This window comes from Rhinolophus sinicus, linkage group LG04, assembly GCF_036562045.2.
Source record: "Rhinolophus sinicus isolate RSC01 linkage group LG04, ASM3656204v1, whole genome shotgun sequence".
NCBI classification, from domain to species: Eukaryota; Metazoa; Chordata; class Mammalia; order Chiroptera; family Rhinolophidae; genus Rhinolophus; species Rhinolophus sinicus.
Window position 1 is genome coordinate 139,098,240 of NC_133754.1, and position 27,249 is coordinate 139,125,488.

General features: G+C 42.4%; 1 protein-coding gene across 4 annotated transcripts in view; it reads right to left on the reverse strand.

The window, feature by feature from the left end:
- Nucleotides 1-258: 258 nt before the first annotated feature.
- Nucleotides 259-27,249, reverse strand: part of VLDLR (very low density lipoprotein receptor) — a 30,056-nt gene continuing 3,065 nt past the window's right edge. The window contains exons 2-19 of one of the 4 annotated variants that reach the window (XM_019730045.2): nt 18,841-18,960; nt 15,230-15,352; nt 13,772-13,894; nt 11,762-12,133; nt 11,537-11,659; nt 11,341-11,463; nt 10,776-10,895; nt 10,546-10,671; nt 9,874-10,045; nt 9,058-9,276; nt 8,036-8,154; nt 7,324-7,463; nt 6,862-7,003; nt 4,272-4,418; nt 3,260-3,343; nt 2,804-2,884; nt 1,787-1,956; nt 259-904 (exon numbers count right to left, since the gene is read on the reverse strand). In XM_019730045.2, coding sequence (XP_019585604.2) covers nt 869-904; nt 1,787-1,956; nt 2,804-2,884; nt 3,260-3,343; nt 4,272-4,418; nt 6,862-7,003; nt 7,324-7,463; nt 8,036-8,154; nt 9,058-9,276; nt 9,874-10,045; nt 10,546-10,671; nt 10,776-10,895; nt 11,341-11,463; nt 11,537-11,659; nt 11,762-12,133; nt 13,772-13,894; nt 15,230-15,352; nt 18,841-18,960 — 2,540 coding nt within the window. In that variant the 3' untranslated portion in view covers nt 259-868. The remainder of the gene's footprint in view (nt 905-1,786; nt 1,957-2,803; nt 2,885-3,259; nt 3,344-4,271; nt 4,419-6,861; nt 7,004-7,323; nt 7,464-8,035; nt 8,155-9,057; nt 9,277-9,873; nt 10,046-10,545; nt 10,672-10,775; nt 10,896-11,340; nt 11,464-11,536; nt 11,660-11,761; nt 12,134-13,771; nt 13,895-15,229; nt 15,353-18,840; nt 18,961-27,249) is intronic. The other 3 variants (XM_019730066.2, XM_019730055.2, XM_019730074.2) reach the window with 3 other exon arrangements.

The following is a 27,249-nucleotide window of genomic DNA, read 5'->3' on the forward strand; positions in this document are numbered from 1 at the left end:
CAAATTAATGAAAAAAGAAACTTTCCTCTAACCAAGAGGAACTCTAGCTATAGGGTACTCTAGCTCCTTTTGCAAAATAAATATCTAGGGAACAAATATTAAGTGGTACCTTGTCCTTTTAGTGCTTGGTTATGAGAAAAACTACTCAAATTATAGGCTTCGTTATACAACATCAAGATCTGTAGCTTATATGTTTAGTTAGAACATTTGATACTACTTAGGCTGTTTATAGTTTTTCATAGAGGAATAGACACAAACCATGGTTAAGCTGCTTGGTTTAATTTTTTTAGCATTTGAAAAAAAATTACAGTAGTTTGAACACTCGGTCTTTGCAAACCTCCATTGAGGTCAGAGATTCCATTCATACGTACAAAATTAGTTTACAAATTTTTTGGCAATTTCATCTTAGTAACCCGTTTTATCCTATTGCCATTGTCCCAACCATTGAAAAAGTTTACAATAATTTACATAGAAATATTTTCAAAGTGCTTAAGAATAGTGATTGTTCTCTGGGATATTTACAGATGGCCTATACAATGTATGTACAGGTGGTATACACTATAGCACAAGTTTAATTGCTGGAATATGGCTTTCTAGGGAAAGTGCATATTTGGCCAGAGGTGGCAATACTGTCTAGGAATTTAAGGGTTACAGATACTTGGTAACCACATCCAAAGCTGAAGTAGAATGTGGACAGGAATATTTATGAAAGTCATATAAAAATGGTCAAGTACACAAGCTTGATCCACGCAAAGATATCTTGATGTTCTTCCAGGCTGGAGGAAGAGACTTCAGCTGCTGGCTCGGTTACCATTCCAGACTGGGATATTATTGGTTTAGACCTCAAATGTCAAAACTTGTCTCAGAATCAAGCTAGGTCATCGTCTGTGCTTACAACTGATATCTGTGGAGAAGAAAAAGTATGGAGTTAGTGATCATTCACTGGCAGCAACTCCAGTCTCTAACGTGGACCTTGCTTTTGAGTCAGTCATTCAGAGATCAAAGGTGGCATGGAAGGGAAGTCAGATCCAAAACAGGTTCTTCATGAAGTCACATAGTTGTGTCACTAATGCATTTTAACTTGAATTCAACTGTGTATACTTGGAAGAGAGAGGAAACAGTATGACTGGTCCTGCCTGTTCTACTTAATGATCTTAAGTCTTGGAGAAAATATGGAAAGACGCATGTGTGCCGAGGACTGGCCACTATGCTTTGTTTCAGCAGAGAGCTTGAGAGGGAGTGCTCATCACGTGTTTAGTTCAGGCCATTCCCTAAGTGAAGGCCAAATACTCCATTTGGGTTTCAACTAAAGAATGACTGACTCTTCAGCTGGTAGAAAAGTTGGCTTTACAAGGTGGGATAGGACACTTTCAAGCACTTAGTAAATTTGGCCCAAAGAATCTTGCTCAATTCACTGGTGTTAAATGAATATATGATATGCTAATTTACTTTTAGTATCCAGTAGGCAACTGATTGAACAGTTCAGAAAGGAGCTAGTTGGTTCATGCAAATGTTTCATGTAGTCTCTAGAACTAAAAATATCTCATAGTATAGAGATGACCTTAAGTTGCCTTGTTTGTCATTCTGTATGGGGCAGATGCTTATCAACCACTCCCTTATGTTCTAACAGGTTAGACTGTCTAATCTCCAGGGAGCAGATAAAGTATGTGGTAGCTCCGCGATCCTAATGGCGCTTCCTATCCCAGCAGCCATAGCTTGAGTTAGTGGTCCCTGTCTCAAAATCTTACTGCAAGCCATGGTGTATAAACACATAAAGCTGACTTACTGCTGGGTACGTGTGTCCAACAGAAGCACTGTGTCTACCGATGTCGATTGACAGGTCCTCTTCAGTGGTCTTCAAGTACACAGGATTGTCAAAGTTCATGCTTTTCATGTTCTTGTGTTGCCAGTTCCGCCACATCAAGTAGCCACCTACTGCTGCCATTACTAAGAGCACTGAAAAAAGAAGGCAACTAAGCAAAGTCTAGTCTCAAAACACAGAGAAAAATCATCTTCGTGACTCCATGATAACTGACATTCATAAAAGTTTCATGCTTGATGAAGCTGGGATAATGAGAAGTTAGAATATAAATGAGCCAGGAGCTTGAAACAAGTTCAGGTCAGTGGGTGTTACGCTATAGGCTGGAGCTGAGCTCCACACATCCATCGGGGTAAGTGTAAAGTTCTGGGCCCCTCCCCAGGCTGACTGAATTAAAAATGGCAGAAGCTTCTGGAGAGCTCTTCAAATGGTCTTCCTGGCGTGTTAGTTAAGCTTGGAATCCAGTCATGTAGGCTAAAGAGTCCATTATAGCACAGTGCCTTAGAATTCACATGCCCAGTAGTAGTTTTAGAGGTTCGTCTCCCTGGGTTTGAAAATTCTTACCTATTTTTAATTTACCTTCTGCAAGTCCTATATGTCCTCAAGAAAGCATGTAAGCATTGTGTATCTCCTCTGTATGAAGCGTATATATTTCAAAGGTGATAGAACTGTGTTCTTTACTTAAAGGGACTTACTGTGAAAGGGGATAAGCCAGACTAAGAACTCTGAAGTAGAAAGCAGTAAGCACCTTTCATGTAACAGTTGAACACTTATCACTGCCAGTCACGGTGCGAAGGATACCACTGAAGAGAAGGGTATGGACTCTCACCTCTGTGCTGTGTTGGGGAGGGAGCAAATGTAATTCAGTGTCACAAGTGCTATGAGAGTACAAGGGACCATGGGACGGGTGTCTTGAGATGAACTATAAATGCCCATCTGGTGTCTAAGAAGTTCATCAGACCCACATGGAGGAAATCTACTTACAGAGGGGAAGGATGGCCCAGGCAGCAGAAGTCCCTTTTGGGGGAACACTGACCTCCGATACTGCTGTGGTCACATTGATCCCTAGAGGGGAACAAAAAGCATCAGTGTAGAAGGATCTCAATTCAGACTTAGAAATGAACACCGATGGTAGAGAGCCTCATGCCCTTGGACCCACCATTAGTGTTCAATATCTACTACAACTGTAGACCAGGAACAACTGGTCACAAGTATTTGAGAGTCACACGCTGTAAGAGCCATTTCACTAACACTTCTCTAACAGAGACCTTAATAAGTCAGGTCAGGCTACGATTTGCAGGTTCTATGTCATTGGAGTTCAAATGTAGGTTACCAACGGGCAGAGCTAGTAGTTAAAGGCTGCAGTGATTATTTAAGCAATAGATACAAAGCGTGTGGCTGTTAGTTGAGATTAACAGTGTGCAGCACTGAACCCAATACCTCCAGGAACTAGTCCACTAGTTGGTGAAATTTCTGTTGTGTTGGTATCTTTTGTCTCACTGTGAGTCACAGTAGTTGCAGTACCTGAATTATAGAAACCAAGAACCTGGTTAATGCCAAGGTTCCAGAGTGGCTAGCTGTTTGGTCCAGACAAACCATGCGAGAGATTATTTTAACACCACGAGACACAGACAAAACCACTACTGAACTAAGCTACGTGGTGGATGTGTCAAAACTGGGAGAAACAGCAGTGTGCGGGCAAAACCAGTGACACATGGGATTCTAGGAAGAAGAGTCAGCATTTGAAATTTGAGAATTCAAAAAGACACACAGCCACACTTAATGACCCCTCTAAGCAATGTCCCAAGCTCCTGGAACTTACAAGAAATGCTCTCGAAAACAGATTACCAGGCTTCCTAGTATTACTGCCAGATTCTTTTGCAACTACCTGCTCAGCAAATTAGCTAGTCCCGGCAGGGACTCAGGATTAAGCTAAGAAAAACCTCACAATGAGTTCCTTGCTCACATGTAAATTTAATTTGCCAGTTACTCAAAAGCTAAGAACAAGACTAAAATGCACGTTTGATTTAAATGTGAGTTTAAGATGGTGTCACCCACTGGGGCCACGAGCTTTCCTGTAACCATGGACTTCTTTAAGCATAATTTGAGGCTTCTCTATTTGGAGGAAAATGCTAAGACTTTGTTTAATTCTCGGCAAGTTGGCTAGCGCAGTGCTGTTATGGGACTAATTGTTATAAATCAGTATGAGGCAGACTGGCGCTTTGACTAAAATGTCATCTATAGACTCATCTAATGTTGAAATGAGTTAAAAGTCAATTCTGAAGTAATGACATGGATACCTGGCATGTAACAGTAGCAGGTATGTTCTCAAAGCTATTCCAAGAGTTCATTAAAACAGAATTCCTAAAATCCAAACTAGTTTTTATAGCTAGTGTCTTATTCTAGTGCTTGTTGTATGTCCCACTTGTGGCTGAAAAGTAAAAATCCTTACTTTGGCACTCACGGCCATTTCCCTGTAGATTGTACCCGTCGGGACAGGAACAGGTGTATTTCGGAGAGTGGTCACTAATCTGCGGCGCTGGCAGGCACAGGTACTCACATCCTCCATTCTCCACGTTTTCTTCACACCAGTTTTTCCCTGGTCAGAAACAAAAGTCCTTTAAAACAGCTGTGCCAGTGCCTGCTACATTCATAAAGCCTGTTTCAGATGCTGAAGACATGAGTCCTTGTCCCCAAGGAGCTTAAACTTATCTACTCTGTCACACCTTCAAGTTAAACCAATACCAGTGAAGAATAAATATAAGGGTACAGGCAGCATGCTCTAAGGACACCACAGATCCAAAGGAATTTCTTGGAAGTAGTAGAATAAGAGTTACGCCTTAAACAGATGGGTGGTTAGGAGGCAGGCAGGCAGAGAAGAGAGGTGAGTGACCAGAAGTGGCACTCATTGGTCCAAAGCTTATAGAGAAGGCTCAGAGGACGGGGATAAGTGTGTTCTCTTGGCTTTGTCTTATCCCCACAAAGTGGAAGGAACCCAGCTATAGGGAGGTTTAAGGGTTTTATTTATTTACGTACATATACCCCCCTCCCTGCCCCCTGTTTTCCCTTCACCTAGCCAGCCTTCCTCTTTCAAGCCCCTGGTAACCACTAATCTGTTTACTGTCTCTAGTTATCCCTTTTCCAAACTGTCATATAAACGGAGTTACACAGTATGTGGTCTTTTCAAACTGTTCTTTCCTTTAGCAATATGCCCTTAAAATTTGTCAAGTGTATCTCATTGTGGCTTAGTCATTGTATTTCCCAAATGACTGAAGGATATGAGCCTCTTCGTGTACTTATTGGACATGTAGCGGTTCTTTGGAAAAATGTCTATTTGAATCATTTACCCATTTTTAATTGGGATGTGTATGTGTGTGTGTGTATTTATTTATATTTGAGTTGTAAGAGTCCTTTATATACTCTAGATAACAGACTCATCGGCTTTATGATTTGCAAATATTTTCTCCCATTCTTGGGTTGCCCTTTCACTTTTTTGATAGAATACTTTGAATCACAAAAGTTTTTTTTTAAATTCTGATGTAGTTCAATTTATTTCTTCTGTCATGCACTTTTGATGTCATATAATAGAAACCACTCTTTAATCCAAAGTCATGAAGATTTACTCCTATGTTTTCTTTTTTAATGAATGTGCTTCAGGGTCCCTTGAAAAGCTAAATGTGAGCATTCTATGCTTTGGATTCTAAAGCTGTCTTTTTCAACTTTATATGTCTAGGGCCTAGAACTGTACCTGTCACATGATAGACTTAAATTTTTTTTTTTTATTCCCACCCCCCACCCCTTTGGCAACCATCAGCTTGTTCTCTATATTTATGGGTCTGTTTCTGTTGTATTTGTTCATTTTTTCCCCCGATTCCACATATAAGTGAAATCATGCAGTATTTGTCTTTCTCTGTCTGACTTATTTCACTTAGCATAATACCATCCATGTTGTAACAAGTGGTAAGATTTCATTATTTTTATGGCCGAGTAATACTCCACTGTATGTTTGTACCACTTCCTTATCTAGTCATCTCTCGATGGGCACTTAGGTTGCTTCCATATCTTGGCTATTGTAAATAATGCTGTAATGGACATAGAGATGCATATATATTTTCAAATTAGTGTTTTGGATTTCTTCAGATGAATACCCAGCGGTGAAATTGCTGGGTCATGTGGTAGTTCTGTTTTTAATTTTCTGAAGAACCTCCATATTGTTTTCCATAGTGGTTGCAATCCCGCCAACAGTGCACAAGGGTTTCCCTTTTATCCACATCCTCACCAATACTTGTTATTTGTTGATTTAGTGATGATGGCCATTCTGACAGGTGTGAGGTGATAGCTCATTGTGGTTTTGATTTGCATTTGCCTGATGATTAGTCTTGTTGAGCATCTTTTCATTAGTCTGTTGGCCACCTGTATGTCATCTTGGGAAAAAATGCCTATTCAGGTCCTCTGCCCATTTTTAATTGGATTGTTTGTATTTTTGATGTTGAGTTCTTTATATATTTTAGATATTCACGCCTTATTGGATGTATCATTTGCGAACATCTTCTCCCACTCAGTAGGCTGTCTTTGCATTTTGTTGATGATTACTGTTGCTGTGCAAACAAGTTTTTAGTTTGAATGTTAAGGGTTTCATTTAGCTAGAACCAGTCAAGTATTTTGAGCAGGAGGCGATATAACCAGATGTGTTTGAGGGTCTACACAATCCTAGTTGTGTCATGGCGGAGAGTGAGGGGTGGAGGAAGGGAAAGTTTGTGGCTACTTTGGAGGCTAGTGCAATAGTCTTGGTAAGAGGGAATGAAGGCCAAGGGGTATGGGAAACACTGAGATAAAAGACTGAACATGGAGATTTGGGAGGGAAGATGAGAGCTAAAGTTCTGACGCTCTTTCACTAGGAAGTCAGAAATAATACCAAACACCAGGTTTGAAGTGTTTGAGGGAGAGTACAGGAGGGAAACGATCCATTTTAGAGCAAGTTGAGTCGCTAAAGAGCTACTGATACCCAGCAGGTACTGCGTCATGCTGCTTCCCCGTGTTACCTGCTGGCTGGACAAGTTCATGATAGACAATGATGTCCTGGGCATCGTTAAGGTTGTTAACTAGGGTGGCCAGCTCCGACCCAGTGAACTTATTAGCACCATAGACTGCTTCATTTTCCCCATCTATCCAGAAGACACGGTCCTGAAACAGAACCCCCAAATTAACAGGTACACTTAGGATTAACACAGGTCACTAACTAAGGTCGTCATTATTTCCTGGCAATTTTAACAGACCAAGTTTATTGAAGGCTCTCTGGGACACTGGATGTAAAACTAAACTAGAAACCAAGTTCAGATTTCTTAAAGTGTTGCACAGAATCAGTATCTGACTTGTTCCAGGTTTTAAGAGAAAGCAGTTTCTGAAGTCCTGCTCCTCTGCCCTCCCCCGCATGCCCATTCTTTTTCCCCAAGGTGCTACAGTAACTCAAAGGTATACACTTAGATGTGAGGCATGCGTCTTACCTCAAAAATCGTTAGCGCGAGAGGATGAGCTAGGAACTCCAGAGACTTGAGCACGACCCTTCGATCTTGGCCGTTCAAGTCCACACTGGATAACATGTGCAATTTGGAATCAAGCCAATAGAGACGGCTCTTTATAAGGTCTGGGGAGGAAAAGAATTTCATTGTATGTAAGTTAGTATTGCTCTGGCTTCCATTTAAAATATCGAAGGAATTCAATATTCTATGTTCATAGTTCCTTCTCCGGCGGGGTTTCTTAATAAGATCCCACAAGTCTTGTGACGCAGCACGCAGAATCGGTACCCTCATTCATCTGGGGGGACTAACAGGAGTACCTAAGATTCTCAAATAACTGACTGAAGAAATGTTAGTCACACGATAGAAGTGTTAAAAGAGGCTAGCATTTTGTTGTTCTCCCCTCATGAGCCAGAAGAAAACTGTTTTAAGCCTGCAGTTCAGGAAATGCTAAGGCACCTGTTCCAGGAGTATTTAGGGTAAAAGTTCCCAAGGGCTAAAGTTCACTGAGTTTGTGTCACACATCAGGCCCAAAAGGACAGTAATTATAGAGCATGTAATTACTCAGTTGTTCTCATCTGAAATTCCTGCTACAGAAGGAACTATAAGAGTGGTCTGCTGTAGTCCACAATTAACTATCAAGATAAGTTAAAACTCTGAAGACAGCTGAATATGGTCAAGGAAGAGAGAACATACATACCAAGTGTAATTCCGTTAGGCCATTGGATGTCCTCTGTCACCAGCGGCCATCTATCATATCCATTCATTCCTGCTTTTTCTATTTTAGCTGGTTCACCCCAGTCTGACCAGTAAACAAAGCTGGGAAGGATCAAATTAGAAATGAGCCTCAGTGATTTAGAACTTACAAAGTTGTAGCTTAAGACAAACATGCAAAGAATGAACAGAAAACTCTAGGGATTGATTTAGACAAATAGTAAGACTTAAGGGTTAGACTTAAATTATGTCCTGGGTAAACAAAAGTTGACACTAAGAATCTACAAGCTCATTAACTATATTAATCTATATAAGTCTGACATTTAAATTTCGGCCCAAAGTCACAGGTTATATATTTCATTTATGAAAGCCAGTTCTTCCAGAGGAATGAAGATACATATCTGTTAAGTTTTATAGTAGCGGTAGCTGATTGTGTGCTAGTGAGGCTGCATGGGGGCCAATTGTGATTTTTGCAGCCTCAGCTTCCTAAGCTGCTTTTTAATGTTATTTAGTGGCAATTTAGGAAACCCCTCAGTGAAATGTTTCTAGAGAGGTCTGTTGATTTCAACTGGACTTTCAGAAAACTTGCACTTTACATGAAAGCCTTGAGATAATGTAGTTACCAAAATCCTCACAACTTAATCCTACTACTTAGGTTGGATCATCCAGAGCTAACCTGACAAAGAATTCAGACAAAACTTGGAAATCACTTGTGTAGAAGTTGGGTGGCCATAAGGGTTCAAATACACCTTTTGGTGGCTATCACATCAGAAGCGTTGTTTCCATAATGTCAACCAGTCACACGGCCCCAGGAGGGCCTGTCCGATGGATGAGGCCCTCCCAGGGTTGCTCAACTGTGGCATCCCTCACATCTTGAACTGGACAATTCTTTGCTGTAGGCAGCTGATAAGTCTTGGTATTTCAGTTCTACTTCAGGCACGAGGAAAGCTCCTGGCCTACACAGACAGCATCCAAAAGGCTACGTGATGAAAAACACAGAATACAAACCCAGACAACGGGTCCACCGCTATGGAGGCCGGCTCACGCAAGTCCGAGTTAAACAGGAACTTCCTCTTGGTCCCGTCCAGGGTAGCTACTGAAATAGTCTTAGAAGCCGCATCAGTCCAGTAGAGGGTCTTGTACACCCAATCAACAGCAATGGCTGCAGGATTATAGACATTGTCGATCATTTTAACATGTGTACCAACCTTGTCATCAATTGAGGCACTGAAATAGAATAGGTCACAAGAAATTTAAGAGTTTGCCACCATCAGAGCCTGGAGGATGGACGTCCTGCTTACAAAATGGTCAACAACTTTGTTCAGCAAGAACTCTCGTAACCCCAGAACTCACCACTCAAATTATTTAATGGTGCTGCTTACTGATACTAAGTTCACAATAATGTAGGTTATCTAGTTGCTGGTATGTGTTCTATGTGCAAGAACGATACACTTCTAAGTGAAGCCATCATCTGAGTTTCTATAGTTCCCATTAAGAAAAAGCTGCACTACCATTTTTATTTGTAGCAACTATAAACAGTTCTCAATTCACTCTAGAGAAAGGGGAGAAAATAGGAGAAATTAAGATGTCACCTGTCATAATCTTATAGCTATAGCCATCTTTTACTTCATAGGCAACTGTCAGTTTCTAATGAGGAACTGACCGCAATTTAAAAACTAAAGCATCAGTGTTTTAGATTTACTATTCCCAGCTAGTTAGATGTTAGATTGGAGCTAAATACAAGAGAAATTCCTCCAAGCCTTCCCAAAGGCCAAGTGACAATGACTTGTAGGCCAAGACCCCAAGAATGGCACTGAAAGTTACCTGAAGATGGCCTTTTGGCTCAGATCAGCCCAGAATAGTTTCTGAGCAGCAACGTCAGCATCGAGGGCCACAGTGTTTCTTAGCTGTTCAACTAGTTGGATGTATTCTTTCCTCTCTAAGCCAACCTTCCTGATGTCTCTTCGGTTAGTGAAGATCAGACTTGGCTCTTTGCCTGCAAGACAGGAGTCAAGTTTATTCAGTTTTGCTGTCAGAAGGCAAGGTCCTTCTAAGTGACCTCCTCCCAAATGAGGAGTACTGAGAAAGTGAAGGCACGGCTGAACCCCTCAGGGCTACTTCTGCCAGAGTCCGTGCCCCTGGGACCTGCAAGGGCTCCCCACTTCTTAAGAAGACAGTTCTGGGGTCACAGCATTCAACAATAGGGCGGTTAATGAATAAGTTACTTCTTTGAATTGTACTCAAGTTTTGGAAGCAGAAAGTAAGCAAACCTGGTAGGGATTCATGGTATCATAGGCAAAAGGAAATGACCCAGGTAGACATCTGGGAAAGTGATCTGGTGTTTAACCTATGATATTGCAACTGTGAGTTTGTAGCCCGGCTCTCAAGTACTATTTTAGTTTCATATTTAGCTTGACTGTTGTAGCCACTGGCTGGACCTTTCCTAAGCTCTTACTCATAAAGGTCCCACAGCAACACCAGTCCAAGTCCATTTACCTACTGCTTTGCACACGCCTGTGGCAAGATCCATTTGATAGCCACGACTACATTCACACTTGTAACCGCCTTTTAAGTTGATACAAATTTGACTGCAGATTCCTGGATTTTGGCATTCGTCAATATCTAGGAGGGAAATTAGAATTAGTCTTGTTGTTGCGAGATAATTGACAGAGATATGCTGTCCTTTCCCATCACCCCCAGGGTGTAGGTGCTCTTCTTTGACTCACCTCCGCAGGTTTTCCTGTCTATTAGTTCAAACCCAGCTGCACAGTCACATTCGTAGCCTATAATCAGATCTTTGCAGATATGGGAACACCCACCATTATTAACCAAGCATTCATTTACGCCTGAAATAAAAATGTAGTAGAGTTACTTGACGAATTATTCCAAATTGATATTTGTCCTATAAACATTTAAAATTCAGGCTATCAGTGACAATTTATCTAGCTCGATAACTTACGATTTTTCCACGAGCTAATAATTTGTCTTATAGACATGTTAGAGTATGCTGGGGGAAATAATAGACCCAATCTCCTTGGCCAGTTACCAATTGGTTAAGCAGTATTTGGTCAAGTTTCTCTCTTACTGATCAGTTATCTTTAAGGAGATAAATTATGAACTAGTGTGTCACTGCTTGGGCTTTTAAGTCATAAAAATTCACTCGAGTCCAACCATTGAACTGAGTTCACTGACAGTAGTATAAGCAGACACTCTGCCGGGTCCAAACAGCATTAACTATGCTGGATGTAAGTAACCTTCCCCACTCTGTCCTCAAGCAACCCCTTCACTTACGACAGTCTTTCAAGGGCTCGTCACTCCAATCCTCGCAGTCCTGCACCCGGTTACACACTTTACTGATATCTATGCATTCTCCGTTTCTGCACTTGAATTTTCCGGGGCCCAAGCACTGATTGTCTACAAAGAGAGATTCCCTCAGTGGGTCTGATCAGAGCAGCCCCTTGACTAACCCATAAGAAGAGACCCTTACCGTTTTTGCAGTTGACTTCATCAGAACCATCCACACAGTCTCGGATACCGTTACACTGCCTGCTGCCATGGATGCAGCTCCCATCCTCACACTCAAATTGGTCAGGCTGGCAGGTCTGAGAAGCTACAGAGGGAGGGAACACCGCGGAATGAAGCCAGCCAAACGGTCCCCACTTGGCACACGGAAGAGAACTGACCCCACCGTCCTGATGAGAAAGCTACTTACGACAGTTGATCTCATCGCTGCCGTCCTTGCAGTCAGGATCCCCGTCACAGCGCCACTTCTTGTGGATGCACTCGCCAGAGCTGCACTGGACCTCGCTGCCTGTGCACTTGCTGTGTATCACTGGCTGGCGGCCACACTGCTCTAGGGACTCATCAGACTGGTCCGAGCAGTCCGCGTCGTTGTCGCACACCCAGCTGAGGGGGATGCAGGAGGAGGTGCTGCACTGGAACTCGTGGGCGCCACAGGACGGTGGGGCACAGTCCAGCTCATCGCTGCCATCATTGCAGTCATCCTGGCCGTTGCATACAAAATTCCTGGAGATGCAGCGGCCACTGGAGCAAGTGAACTCATCAGAGCTACACGTTATGTTGCCTATTGAGAGAGAGGATGCCCCATTGAAAGTGGTCTGGTCCTTTCAAGATTCTTGTCCCAAAATCTAACCTGCAGATCTTGGATGATGGATCCTAGCCTTCTAGCATCACTTAAAAGCTACAGTGGAATTATATCAATCTCCAAGTTTCCTCAAATTCTAGGAAACAGTCTCACCATATAAAAGATGCAGGGACAATGGAAAAGGAACAGAAATAAAGGACCAAGAAAAGAGTTGAGACTAGAAATTAATTTGAGATGAGAACCACAATGGACTCTTACAGGGACCGTGATCAATAATTTAAACTGTAACAAGGGATTTCATTCTGGAAGGCAGAGACTGATTTATCTTTAAATGGACACACTGCTTATCAGGCCAGGGCCACATCATTAACTGAGACTAACACGCATCAGGGATTCAGGTAAATATATATTCATAATAAGCATTATGACACTATCATCAAAAAGAAGCCATTATAACACCATACATAGTTCTCTCTCTTTTGATGGGTCAGGAATAACACGTCTTAAATCCCTAAAAGTTTTAGAAATCACTTCTAGGGCTGCAGTCGCAATGTAGCAGCCAGGTATGCTAATAATGATAAGCTTGTCAGAGTAGCCAGTTTCTACTTTGACTCAAACGCTAGCCAAATGAATTAAAGTCACAATTTGGTGGTAATTAGGGTAGAGACCACGACTCTCTTGGGAAGCAAAGTCTAGATTTAAGAGGGAAACACTTGGCAGCTCCAGGGCTTACTAATACATACATAAAGCTCGATTCTAGGATTAAATGGCAAAACTCATTGGACTAGGTGCAGTGGTATTGAACTCAGAAGGTGACTTCTACACACAAGACTGTTGTTCCAACTGCAGGTGCCCTCAGTTCACACATACACTGCCGCATCAGGAGGCCTGTGCTTGTCAGACTCGGAAGCTGTATTTGTAGAAGCCCTATAAAACGGGCGGTAGCTTGAAAGAGCACTGAAAGCAATGTTTGTTCAACCTAGAGATTTTCCCAGGGCCTCACCTTTAACATGTAGCTTTTATTACACATTTTCCAAGAATAGAAGCATGATAGGATAAGAAACAGAGTTGGCTTTTACAGGTAGGAACTGTGACAGGAGACAAAGCTACCACCAGTTGGGTAGTTTTCTTTGGGTACCTGCTAGCATGATGTTAATTAACTTTTGGAAGGGTTAAAATAGAATCAGATTTGGGACTAGGAAATGCTTATATGATGCTCAAGTAATTTATCCATTCCAATAAGTAGATCCAATTTAGACCTAGGAATAGTCCCCTTTTAGTTTTATTGAGCCAAAGAGAGGAAAGCCTAAAAAAGATAAAAGTCCACACCACTGGTGCTTTACTGAGCTACTTCTAAGTGTTAAAGGCCTTGAATGACTTACCTTCTTATTTGTGTTTGCCTAGAAAAAACACAAGAGCAAGCAATGGCCATTTACCCTGTGCACTTCTTTCAGACTTCTAGGGCAGTTATGAAAGACAAGTAGTTGAGCAGATAGCGAAGTCACTGAAAAGCGAGTCAACGTAACTGCGTCTTTATGCTTAAGGTAGCTTCCCCTGCCCACCCTTCTTTGAGAAAAGGGGTCTTTGGGATAAGCCACTCAACACTGATCTTCTTACCACAGTTTTCTTCATCTTCTCCACTGTCACAATCATTTTCACCATCACATCTCCAGGACACTGGGATACACTGAGTAGAATGGGCACCACAGCTGATTGAATTTATGCGGCATGTTCTCATATCTGTTGATGATATACAGTCTCAAAAGAGCCTCCAAACTCATCAGTGCCAAGTTGCTGCTCCCATGCTGCTTGGAAGTGGTAACACCTGTAACTCAGTGGCCTGGCATACTGGTGCAATTTGACTCACTAGTTAAGGCCTGGGTAGATTCTTCGCCAGTTCCACTGCTTAGAAGCCTTGCCAACCTATGCCACCTGCCAGTACACCTGAGAGCCTCGACCATGTTACTCCTTTGGGGTTCTGTGGCATCCCCAATTCTGGCTTTTGTTTTAGTTGGCGTAGTTAGGTTTACTGGCTGGCCTGCTCCTTGATCATAATTTATCTATTGGCTATCAAGTGGCAAACCCAGATATCTAATCCAAACTTCATTAAAGGCCAGATGGTCTAACACCGAAGAAGCCTTCTAGCTTCCTTTGTAGGCCTCCTTCAGATTTACATCCTGCAAAGTAGGGCCATCCCCCAATTCTTGGCTTCACTGGGTCATCCTCTACTAGGACTTGGGGCTCAATCTGTATGGAACCTGTCTGCACCTGTGGTAGTTCCCCTCCTTTTTGCCTAGAAAATTGGCATCACATACTTTTTTTTCCTTTCTGCTTGCCCTTTTTTGGTAACCATTTTCCAGACCAAAACTTTGTTCATGTTACTCCTTGCCTTTTAGTGCTTCCAGAGGTCTCTACTGCCTCAAAATGAACTCTAAGCCTTTGTTCACCTTGATTTTCAAATAAACCCAAGTCTTCCTCCACTATGATCTCAGACTTTTTCCTAAGTATCAGCCTAAGGACACAGATATTCATTTGCATAGCTATGAATTTTCTCTTATTTAAGAGCAAACTGTAACCTCCCTATTTTAATACCTTTAGGTTACATGTTTGTTCAAAATCACTATATGACCCTACTTCTAGCCACTTTACCCCTTCAATGATAGATTTCGTTCATAACATGGAAAGCTGTACATTTAAAGGCTTATTCTTGGCCTGTGGGGGACCCTGACATCTTGACTTAGCTTCCAGGACCCGAGTACCATCTGCTCAGATTCATCATTATCAAACATTGGAAATCGGTGCACCTAGTCAAGGAGTTCTTAAAGAAATCTGCAGGCTTCAGTCTTAAATATTCAATAGTGAAGCTACCCAAGAGAACGTCAGTCTTGTTAGACTAGGGAGAATATTTTTGAAATATTCTAACTGTTAATGACTTGACTGACTTTGGAGTCAGTTGGCCTATCCTTTAAGGGAGTCAGAGGAAAACCAACACCAAGTATTGGATTAAACAAAACTTTGAGCTATGAGACACAGAACAGCTTGGAAGAATTCAAGTCCAAACCACGTCACACTCACAGCACTGTTCTGGCGTTTCATCAGAACCATCTTCACAGTCAAAATCCCCATCACACTGCCACCGGCTGGGGACACACTGGCCGTTGTTGCACACGAAGTCCGACTCCGCACACGTCTTCTTCACTACAAAAGTGTATTTGTATGGTTCAAGTTGAAATCACTTACCCAAGAGCCCTATATTTCCAGTGAGGGCAAAACTGCATTTTGACATGTTCTATTCCCCATCCAACTGCCAATATCCAGGAGAAACTTAGAAAAATCTTTTTTTTTCTTTCCCCTAGAGGAGAAAGGTGGTCATTTGAGAGACTTAAAGGATACTGAAGTCAAGGTAAGACAAAGGTTTCCCGTTATCTTACTCCTCTGGGATACCTTATAATTCTTGCCTGTTTTGTAATGTTGAGATTAAGTAATAGTTTCGTTCTCTTCAGGCTTTTCTTCAAACTCATTCAAGTCCTTCGTAAGTTTAGTAGCCAAACACTCCATCCTCTGACTGGATCACAGTGTAATTGTCCTGGGGCCATATCTTAACAACACATGGATTTAGTGTCTAGATAGAAGGCCACGTCCCAGTACTGAACATTGTCACCTCTGCAGGTCTACTGGGGCCGAGGAACCCACTCAGCAAGAAATAGAGAAAGCTAAAACCCAAATATAAGATACGTTATGTTTAGCATCCAGGGTGGACTAACATCAACCAGCTCCAAGTCACTGAAGCTACTAAGGACGCTGCCAATATCCATTACTGACTGCTGGAGGTAAAATAGCCTACAACAGGGTATTGGTTCTGCTATTAATTCTTATCAGGGCAGGCCTTTTCTCTTATAGTTAAGGTGATTGTACACTGTGTTGTCCGATTTGGAACAACCTCAGTAGAAGGGGAACAGCACTGTTCATTACACCAGGAAAATAAGCATAAACCAGCACTTTCCTAAGCAAACCAGACAGCTTGGTCACCCTCCCTGTGAGGAAGTCAGAAAGTACGAGTCTTGAAAAGTAGCCACAGAGGGTCTTCTAGGCTCATCCTTCTCAGGCTACATTCTTCTTTGCCCAGGTGCCTATACCGTCTATCTGAATTTCTAGTTTAAAACATTCTTCTCTAACAAATACTCTGTAATGAGAAATCAGTGAAAAGCTGGCAATTTGCTAAAAATTTGAAAGAGACTGCTTAAGTCAGGTGTTCACGCTAGGTACAGCTCTCCCAGGTTAGAATGTCCTAGTAAACTCGTGGGCCACTCTGGTTTAGCCTCCGGTATTACAAAGGGGGGAGACAATAATTAAAGTCAATTTCTAGAACTCAAGATGAGGAATTATGATGATATTCCAAAAAAGGATTATTTATCTCCTTGAATTGTGTAGCCAAGGAAACAAGAAAGGTTACATTAGCTCTTAGATTCACACCTATTTCTAAAATCACCAAAATACTCAAATCCCAGTGTTAAATGTTTAAGTGCTATCCCAGGCCCATGTTCTCCTGAGTATGTAGGAAGATGTCAGAGGGTCTGAAGAGCCACATGCTATAATTCAACCTGGAATACTCAGAATTTGCAAAAGAGGGCGTAGGGAATTGTGAAGAGGCCACAGGATGTTAAGACGTATAAAATATTACAGAGACAGGATTGACTGTATTACAAAGTGAGCAGAAGATAAAGAGGGACAGGAAAATTGCTAGAGTTCACCTCTCTCCATTCTGAGCATAGACTGGGAGGGTCCCAAAAGGCTATTTGAACTGGGCCTTGAGAGATGGATAAAAATTGAGATGTGCCGCACGGGAAGAGGACTACCAGTTACATACTCAGGGTATCTAAGTCACTGATTAATCAGCTCCGCCTAACACAGAATGAGTTATTGGAACAACAGAAATACATGGCTGTGGAATTCAAGCTGAGGTTGACTACATATGCTAAGTGGCATGCTTGAAAGAAAGAGCCCTGCTGAAACTGTAACCAAGTTCAACAGAAAGAGATTAGACAGAAAAAATAGGAAGTGGCTTTTCCTTTCCATGGAGGAATTTCTCAGAGAAAAATTCTGATCAAGAATATATTTAATTTTTCCCACCTTGTGTAATCTTAATTGTATATATACATTTACCTCCTCACCTCTTCCAACACCCCCTGTCATGTGCCTAGAAGTTATTCATGCAGAGACTATTTTAGGAAAAGCCGGTAGTAACCCCTAAGATGACCCAGGTTAGTTTCTACTGAGTTAGTCATATTGTAAAAGATGACGTCCCAAACATGAAGAAATGATTATTTTTCTAAGGAAAAGCAATGGGTTTTGCCAAATATATAAGTTTAGAATAGAGGAAGAATTGCTACATATACCAAGAGAACAGTTGACAAGAGTGAGGTCCTACTAGTGGGATATTCTGTGAGGGAATTCTATTACCCCAGTAACCCAGAAACAGTGTGGAACTCAGTCTTATAAAGTAGACGAAAATCTTTGTGTTAGAATGTCAGTGATGGAAAAGTGTTGCACAGGAGAACAATTCTTGGTCCCGACACTAGAGAGAAGTTTCTTCCCTGAGACTGTAGAATGTACTTCCTATGCTTCCCAAAGAGCTACGAATGCACATATTGGCATGAAAGCAGCCATGGTATCGCTCTGAGAGCTCAAGCATAGGACAGTCTGCCACAACATTTACTCTCTAACATTTTAGTAATCATGCATGAGGAAGCAGATAATGGCATAACAAGATGGCAGTTGATGAAATCTACATTAAGCTTCTATTTTTCTTCTGTATTTCTAGTTTGCATAGTAGACATCTTTATAGAACATCTTTTAAAAGACAATTGACAGTATTATCACCGACATTCACACACAACATTTTTGGGGGGGATTTTTACAACCTAGAACAAAGGGATCGTAAAGCAAACTTCAGTATGTATTCAAGGTACCTAAATGTCATCTTGACATGCAGTTCTCAGCTCTTCTGGCTTGGCATGAGGCTGTGTAGATTGCATAAACAGGCATTTCTCACCGTGATCTTTTGATAAATGCTGATCAGTGGGTATGATAGTAGATCCCCTATTCTCATGGGAGAGATGTCTTCCACCCTGCCTCATGCTTTAGAATTAGTGTCTATTGTAGGCAGAGAATTAAAAAAGAATTCTTATCTGATCTCTGATCTGTGCCGGCTTGCAGTTTCTATGCCAGGAGTTAATTAATCCTCTGAAACTTTAGGGACTTCTTAATGTCCATGGCTTGCTTTCTTTTTTAGGATCAGAACCATTTGAGAATTTAAAAAAGAAAGTCTGTCCTAAGCAATCTTTTGTCTATCTCCACTTCTGGTCCTCTCCTCCCTTCTCCTAGCTTCCTATACCAAATGTTTGCCTGATCGAAGAGAAACCAGGTCCTGCCATTTAAAAGGAACTCCACTTTATAGTCAACATTCTGGACTCAAATTGATAACCCGATGTCAAACATTCAATCATATTCCTCTAGACCAGGAAGTACAGAATTTTTAGACTCTGGTTCAAAACATGTATAAGGAGTGGGTTCTATTTTCAGAGTCTCGATAACATTTGTAGAAACTAAGACAACATCATTACTTTTCAATAAAATGCATAAGTCCTGGTGAGGTGGCAAGTGAGACTGCCAAACTCTTTACTCACCACAATTCTTTTCATCACTGCCATCAGCACAGTCTTCGTCCCCATCACATTTCCACAGCATCGTGATACAGCGGCCATTTGTGCACTGGAATTGGGAAGTGTCACATTTGGCGTTTCTTCCTAAAATCAGGAAGGAACACTTAGCTAAGCCTGGGATACAAGGCTGGTATGTTAGAGACGCAAGTTACCCAAAACCCATGGATAGGGGTCCTCTGCGAAGGAGTTGCGGACTCAGCAGGCTGTCACATTCTAGGGGGCAGAGTCGCATAGGTCTTGGGGCAGAGATGACAGTAACTGAGTCCTTAGCTGGGCACACACCATCTAGATAAGACTAGATTTCCCAACCTTGCAGCGAGGCTCAGCCATGAGACTAGGTTCTGGCTACTAAATGTAAGCAGGAATGGTATATACAACTTCTAGAAAATATCCTCAGAGGAACAGGGGATCCATTTTCCTTCCCTTTTTCCCTTTCTGGTTCCTGAAAATTGGGCACGGTGGCTGGAATAGCAATTTGCAGCCAATGCAGCCAAACCAAGATAGAAGGAATCTAGATTGCCCAGAGACCACAGGGGCATTTTCATCTGCCTCTGGACTCACTCTCTCATCTGTGTAAGCCACGTGTGTGGCTATAATCGCACAGCCAAATCCTAATCTTTTAATGGCATTTCTGATCCACATTCCATACTGTTATTCACGAATGATGCTCTTATTACAAGCAAAGAACAGGAGATTTAGAAGGGGTGGCGAGGAGAGGGGAGACATAGAGGTTTAGCAACCCATGGTTCCTCACCTTAGAACTTGAGGTCTGATTGGAGAAAGACATGTTTACAAAACCGCTCCAAGATAAGTTAAAAAGCATCAAGAAGGTACAGTTAAGGGCCACATGGAGATGATTTTTAATTTAGTGATGGGAGAAAGCAAAGTAAGGTAGAGCCGCAGACCTGGATTCTATTTCTCTGAATCTCAGTTTTCCTATGCTCGACGTATGGATATTTAATTCACATCGTAGTATAAACTAATTCTTGTAAGTGGGGCACTTAGTTGTTTTGCCTGGCAGGGGACAGGTAATGTTCACGTGTTTCCTATCACTAGCAAAGCTGTCTTTCTGGCAGGTGTGCTTTCTTTGGGACAAAAGACAAAGATCTGGTTGCTTAATGCAAAAATACTGCAACTATCTGAGAAACCCTGCAGAGGCATAGAGTTCACGCAGGACATCCGATGTCTTGCCACCTTGCCACATTAGCAGCTGTGACATGCTGGCATAAAAACAGACGCTGCAGTGACGAGCCCAGACGGGAAATGTTCTGTAATGTACACAATGCTCTCGCTGGCCTCCCTCCTATCAGCTACTCCCTGCTTTCTGGGAACATTCTATGCTTTGTGGCTAATTCCAGGCAGATGGAAATTTGATCCAAGTCAAGTTTACCATACGGGTGTGGTTACTTTAGGTACTGAATGTATTTGTTTAAAACCTATATGTATCACTGTCCTCCCAAGAGTCTAGTTAAGCTGGGACCCAGATACAAAGCAGTATGATTCGATGGCATTTCCTCCCTACAATTCATACTATTCATTTGTTCCACAGGTATTTTATTAGGTATAAGCTACTCGGGATTTAGGAGGGAAAACGAGGGGAGGGTAGAGTTGTGGTCAGGAAGCATCACGTCCTAGTTTTTATACCTAAACCAAATAGGAAGGACCTGGCTGCCTCCCACCTTCCCCCATCATCGCTGTAGTCTCGATATAGTCTCCATGTGTTCAGTGCTGGGGTACCTGTTCCGGGGGCCATTGGCTGTAGTTCTGCATCCCCACTATCTCTGAGGGCTGTGAGAGTGATAAGAATGTACTTGGAGTGTTTTATGTGAAAATAGCAAAAGAGCAATTTGAAGTCAGAGTACACAGATGTAAACACACTTGGAAAGAATAGTCAGGTTACAGTTAGGATCCAGTGCAGACTGCAAGGCTCTGGATTTTGTAAAGGTTTTAGTTACCAAAGTTTGTTCAGTCAAAATGAGACGAAAACATTGATGTGGCTATCTACACGGTCAAAAGGTAACTGTATAATCAAACTTGGACAGGGACTTAAAGTAGGTGTCACATGATGCTTTTCCCCTTTAGGGTTAGGTACCTGGAAGATCTCCTTCCAAATGAGTTTTGCAACTACAGAGTTTACAGGCCTTCAGGCTGGCCTGGGATTAAATATAGGCCCGTAATACCCTAAGGCTGATGTTTAGTCCAATATCGCCTTAAAGAGGGTCTCTGAATGTTGTTGCAACACACAAGCCATCAACAATAACAAATGATTGTAAAATCCTGGCTATGCTGCTCCCAGAATCCATACTGAGCAGGCTCAGGACAGACATAAGCATTTTCTTAGTGTTTATTCCAACAGCCTAAGACAAAAAGGAACTGAATGTCTACCTGTTCTTTTCTCAGATGTTTCCACTCCACCCAAGCTTCTTCCTGACTGTCATAAACTTGTGTGTTACTAGGACATATCCATGAGCCTCCATTAGGAAGGAGGAAAAATTGAGGTTAGGAGTACAGTATGCCCCTCAATATCCCAGCTGGTTCAAAAACAGGAGCGAGAGTGGGGTGGGTAAGGCCCACCCTTATAAAACACCCTGGAGAGCGAGGCAAGTAAGGACCCAAGGTTTATGGTCATGTCTCTTCGTTTCCTAAGCACTTTGTTTCCAGAGATTGTCACTGGGCAGCAAGTACTCCCGAGTTCTGCTGGTTCCCTGCATCGCACAGAGTGGCGAGACCTCAGACACGAAACCCAAAGCTGAGACCTCAGCCCCGTGTCCACAACCCTGGGTTTTCTGTGCAAGTTTCAAAAAGATCCCACTTTTACATTTCTGGTGTTCAATGGGGAAGGCTGCTACCGTGCAGAGCTTGAGAATTGAAAGCACCACACGAGTTAAGAAGCTTTTGGTTTCCAAAGCTTTGGGGATTATAGGCTGTGGCCCTGTAGTCTATTTCCATCCATGACAGCTAAGTCTTACATTCAGTATTATACTTTCATAAAGGAAACGGGTTGAGCTTGAAATCATCTACACCCGATGTTCTTTTAATTCTTAGGCTCAGCTAAAGCTAATGATGCCTCAAAAAATAACCTTAGAAGTAGAGGTGCTGGGCCCTCTATATTATAGAGTCTACCTGCCCAGGAAGGTGAAAATTTGGAGTAAATGTAATTTTTTTGTGGGTCCCATAGGATTTCACAGGAATGCCTTAGGGCCAAAGGGGTAGCTGAAGTGGGGTAAAATGCCAAGATAATGGGAAGCTGAGCATTCCACCTCTGTTTGAAGCAGGAAGGCTTTCTTTTGACTATTGGAGTTTTGTGTGAGAATTTGAATGAGGCTCTGTTGCTTTAAGACATCAACCTGTTGGACTAGATCTAGGTTTCCTTTTAGCTCTAATACTTGGAATGAATACCCCTGCCCCTTTGGGTCAGGGGGTACTAAGTCACTGTACCTAGTCACACATGTGGCTATTTCCATTTGTAATGAATGAATGCCCAGAAGTGTCCAAGGATCCCTCACAGAAGTACACAGATGGAATCATACTATGGAAACTTACTTCAAGGCGCCCATGTCCCAGGAGCCTTGCTTACCTAAATAGTTAACGCTGCTACCCAGATATGTTGGCAGGTCACTGGGTCCAAGAAACTCAGGGTTTTTAATGCAAATAGAAGTCAGCCTGCTGTTGTCTAATTGTCCCTGCAAGGGTTAACACGGAAGAACAAATTGTAAGCTTCAGTAAAAACTACACAGACCTTCAAGTAAATAAATACCAAGGCTTGACAGTGGGCTCCCCATTTCCCTGTGGGGCTCCTTTGCAGCACCTTTGCTGGACTGTCACACAGGGATGCCCAGAACATGGAGATGTTTCTGAATGTCAGGCTGAGTGAGACATGAGCTCCAACCTGCTCAGAGGGGCTCACGCTGCTACACCGCCAGGACTAGCAGGGCCAAGTATTCCAATCTCTCACAGTCCTCCTCACTGTTGGAGCATGCGAGTGTTATCATCTACTGGAATTTCTTCAGTCCATTTGTTTTGGCACTTCTGGGGCCGCCAAGGGCATTTATTTTTAGTTGGGCTCACTTCTGCTGCTTGCCACTTTAATGCCAATCTTTCTATTCATAGGCAAAAACTTGTTTTAGGACAGGCAGATTTCCAAGTCAGCAAAGTTTTCCTACAGGGAAGAAGGTTAGTAAGAGGAACTAAGGAAAAGGGCCCCTAGACAGCCAGCACACAGGTTGTGTTCTGGCCTTTTTAAAGTCTGCCTCTGAAGCCCTGGAAGCATCAGGTGTGGGCCAACTAAAAACTGCCAAATACTTAGGTTAATCCTTCTGATTTGCCCAAATAAGTGAATCCTATAGTTCAATTGTCAAATAGTTTTGTTTGTTTGTTTTTCCAATTTACATCAGATTGAGATCATCGTAAGGATCACGGATAATTAACTTAATTTTTGTCGTTGCTGTTGTTGTTAGCCAAACACTGCTCCAAGACTTCAGTCGCTTAATGCATTTAATGCTCAATCCTACACGGTCAGTGCTACTATTCCCCTTTTATATATATCAGGAAACCTGTTCAGAGAAGGGAAGTACAGTACTTGCCCAAGGTCACTCTGGGCAGACCTAGAATTTGAACCTGGGCAGTCTGGCTCCAGATACTGGGTTACTAAGCATGCATACAAACTAGAACACCTGACTCAGGATTATTTCCTTCTAGAATATTCTGTTGCTTAGTAATTTGGATAGTGGAGTCAGTTTAATCCAGAATTAGGTAGTTTTACTTTACAAGATGACACTATCCTAACCCAGCTTTATTGTTGAGCTAGAGCCCTCCCTCCCTTCCCCATTTTAACTTTTTAAAAATGCTGGTAGAGTACACTCAGCAGGCCTTTTTCTAGAGGAATACTATGCTTGGTTTTCTTGCCTAGGGCATATAGGTCAAGTCAGAGCAAAGAACCTCCTGATATTCTTTGGATTGGAAGTTATTAGTTTTTGTGGGTGGTAAAATACTAAATCAGTGATTCTCAAGCTCTAGTTTGCATCAGAATCCCCTGGAGGGCTTGTTAAAACACAATGCTGGGCCCCACCCCGGAGAGATTTTGTTCCAGTGGATCTAGGGGGGGCCCAAGTTTGCATTTCTAATGTGTTCCCAGACGATGCTGACACTGATCACACTCTGAAACCACTGCAGGAAGGTTGGGAGGCTAAGATTCTCCCCCCCACCCCCATAAGCCCTCATACTCATCACTGGATGGACACTGGATGACTCTTTCATACGTCCCATCTTTGACTGGCCCCATCAGTTACTGTAAGTCAGTCGCCCAATAATGAGCCCGGATTCTCCTCCCCAGACATTTTGCCAACAAGCCCTGGCTGTGGCCAAGCCCTCATCTCACTTGATCTAAATTTGTCTCCTGGTCCTCTGTCTATAGGCTGCCTTGTTCTGCATCCAAATCAAGATAGTGGTGATTCAAGCAAACTTGAATGGCCCCAAGTGCCAAATACAGTATCACTTCCATACTTCCCACAGGGTCCAGAATTGAGGCTACTTCCCTACTTACTTCCCCCAACTTTTCCTTATTAGATACCACCTGCCGTCTGCTCAGGCTACATCCACCAAGAGGCCCCACTCACGTCCCCAGACCTGCGCCCTCACTGTTGCTTTGTCTTGATTTGCTCATGTTACTTAGCCCTGTTCACTTATCTACCAGGAGTGGGCTCATATGACACCCCTTGAATGAGGCCCTCAATTCTTTTCTTGACCAGTTAGGTGTGTTCTGGCTGCTTTCCTGCAGTTCCTGGCACCTGTTACAGAGCTGCCACATACTGAGATGTCCTTACCTGCCTGTTTCCATCTCTACAAATGGAGATCCCCTAAGGCAAGGCCTGGAATTTCTTTGTAACTTGGGACCTGGTGCCTGACATCTAAAGATTCTTTAGGCACTAGTGAGGATTTCTAGATGCATCAGCTGATTTGTTACTTCACTAACAAAACGGGTCTTCTATAGAATTTCTTTCAAAGCATTCTTCCCAGCTTTTCTGAATTTGAAGCCAAGTGTGACCAGTTGTTTCACAAGCTAGAATACTTTGAAAGACTCTAGGTTATAAAGGCCACCGTTCCCTATGCCTATGAGGCTGCTTTCACCTCATCTTTGTGGTACTTTATCATTTAAAACAGTGTACTTTTCCACCCTTATCTGTCAGAATGAGTGTGTCAGGGTGAGTATGTCAGCCTCCGTTCCATGCGAGGAGAGAGGTTGTGACACACAGGGAAAGTTAGAAGTGGCTAACTGGTAAAGTTAGAAATTTGATGTATGGGCCCAGGATTCCACTTCTGACACGTGTGAGCACTCTTTGGCAATGTTGGCAGCAATCCATTGTGCTCAAATCAATGCCACCTTTGTAAGATCATCTGCCGAGATCGAATAGCTTCTGGCTTTGTCATATTGGAGTCTAAGTTCTTGGTGATTTGGGGGAAACTTCGTGAGCTGTAACCCAGGTGGCATGTGGGAACTACAGCAATTTTCAGCAGCTATCAGCCTCTTTCATGATTGTCTTCGGCACTGGATCTACTCATTCCTATCCAGTGCTTCTGTCCTGTGCTGTCTTTGGATCACTGATTTCCTGGGTTGACTTCCTCCCTAGATTAAATGCCAGGAAGGAAGGGGCCAGCTCTGGTCACTGTGTCCCCATGCCTGGTGCCATATGGTAGGTGCTCAGCAGATGGAGGTAAAATGGGTTCAAGCAGATGTGTAAAAGAAGGTCCCCACCAATCTACCACCTAGTGAACCTATAGATCAGTTAATAACTCAGATCTTGGGAAGTGTTCTTAAGAATACTAAAGAGTAGAGGTAGTCCATAAACTAGGAACCCTATTTACTCCTAGTGTTTGGGGGAACTGTTAATTAGAACACATGAATAACTTGCAATGTTGTATTTAAGGGAAGTACAAAGTTAGAACACATGAAGTAACTTGAAAAAGTTGTCTACCACCAAGGTTTTATTAACTCCCTTGCACTTGGCAAATTGCAAGCCCTTCTCCATCCCCCACTGCCAATAGCACATCTAAATACATGAAGGCTACCAGCCAGCAGAGCCAATCCAGATGACCCAAGTTCGTGGCAAGGTCAACCATTCTAGCCAGTGGTCCCATCTTATAGTTTCTTCCCCCAAAGCTGTCTCTTAAAGACAAGGCCGTGAATACCCTCCTGCTGTTCTACCCACACATGTAGCATCTCTAAAATACAAAATGGGCAAAGGATCTCTAAACAAACGTGAAGTTTTGCTTTTTGTTTTGTTTTGTTTCTCAGCACAATCTCTGTACTTACTCTCCCAACACCTAGCAGGCATGCTCTTGCTTAATTTAGAGCCCCAAATCGCGTGCTAACTTTAAGGTATCACCTACCACCTCATTTAGATTCTGCAGTGCTTCTAGCATTTCTAATGATATCTCGAGTTTTTATTGCAAGCCAACAGGAGAGTTTAGCAAAGAGGTACCAATTCAAACTGAAAAATGTACAGACCGAAATTAAGATGATTTTCACTTACAAAGCCAGACTGTCCTAGAGCTAAGTCACACTCTGCCTTGAAAAGTTATCAGTTCTCAGATGTCCTAGCCCAAAACTCTTTAGCTGGGCAAAAAAAAAAAAATTGTCCCTGGACCACTTCCTTATGTTCAACAGGTACGTCTCATACATCACCTGTGCAGAAGGTATACTTTGACTCTTTGCCTTGAAAGTAGTCCCAGTGCTGTGGCCTAAGTACTCTCTGGAGATTAACTTAAAGTAGAAGGGAACGTCCTGAACAATTAGGAGGCTCTCAACTACCCATCTGGAGGGCAGCTGTAGTAGCCCAGCCCAGAAGCTCTCCTAAGGCAGGTACCTTTATCATAAGCATCGTTACAGACCTTATCACAGCCCTTTGAGGCATTTCATTTCATATAGGCTAGTATGTGAAGGAAGCTTGCCAAAGAAAGGTCAGGATCCAAAGTAAATTTAATTACGGTGACTTAAATATTAAATATAGGTGCCTAGACTTGCTCCATTCCCTCTATGGAAAAAGAGCTTTACTCACATTCTATGAGAATAGAAAATGGTCTAGATATTTAATGAGTTATCTATCTATCTATGCTGTATTCTGAGTCTTCCGGCCTTTGGATCAAAACCCAAAGCCGCGTGACTGGGAACTATCTGTTCCCTTGATCTCATGGCCATGTCCTACTGTAGGAGTTCTTGTTAAGTCTTATCAGTTGGATACTCCGCCTGGAACAAAGGGGGCTTGCAACTACTTTTTTACCTTTTCTGAAATTATAACAAAACTACTTCAGCGAAATTGAGTTTATGGTTATCCAGTTTTATAAATGGCAGCAACACTCCAATCAGGCCTTCATTTC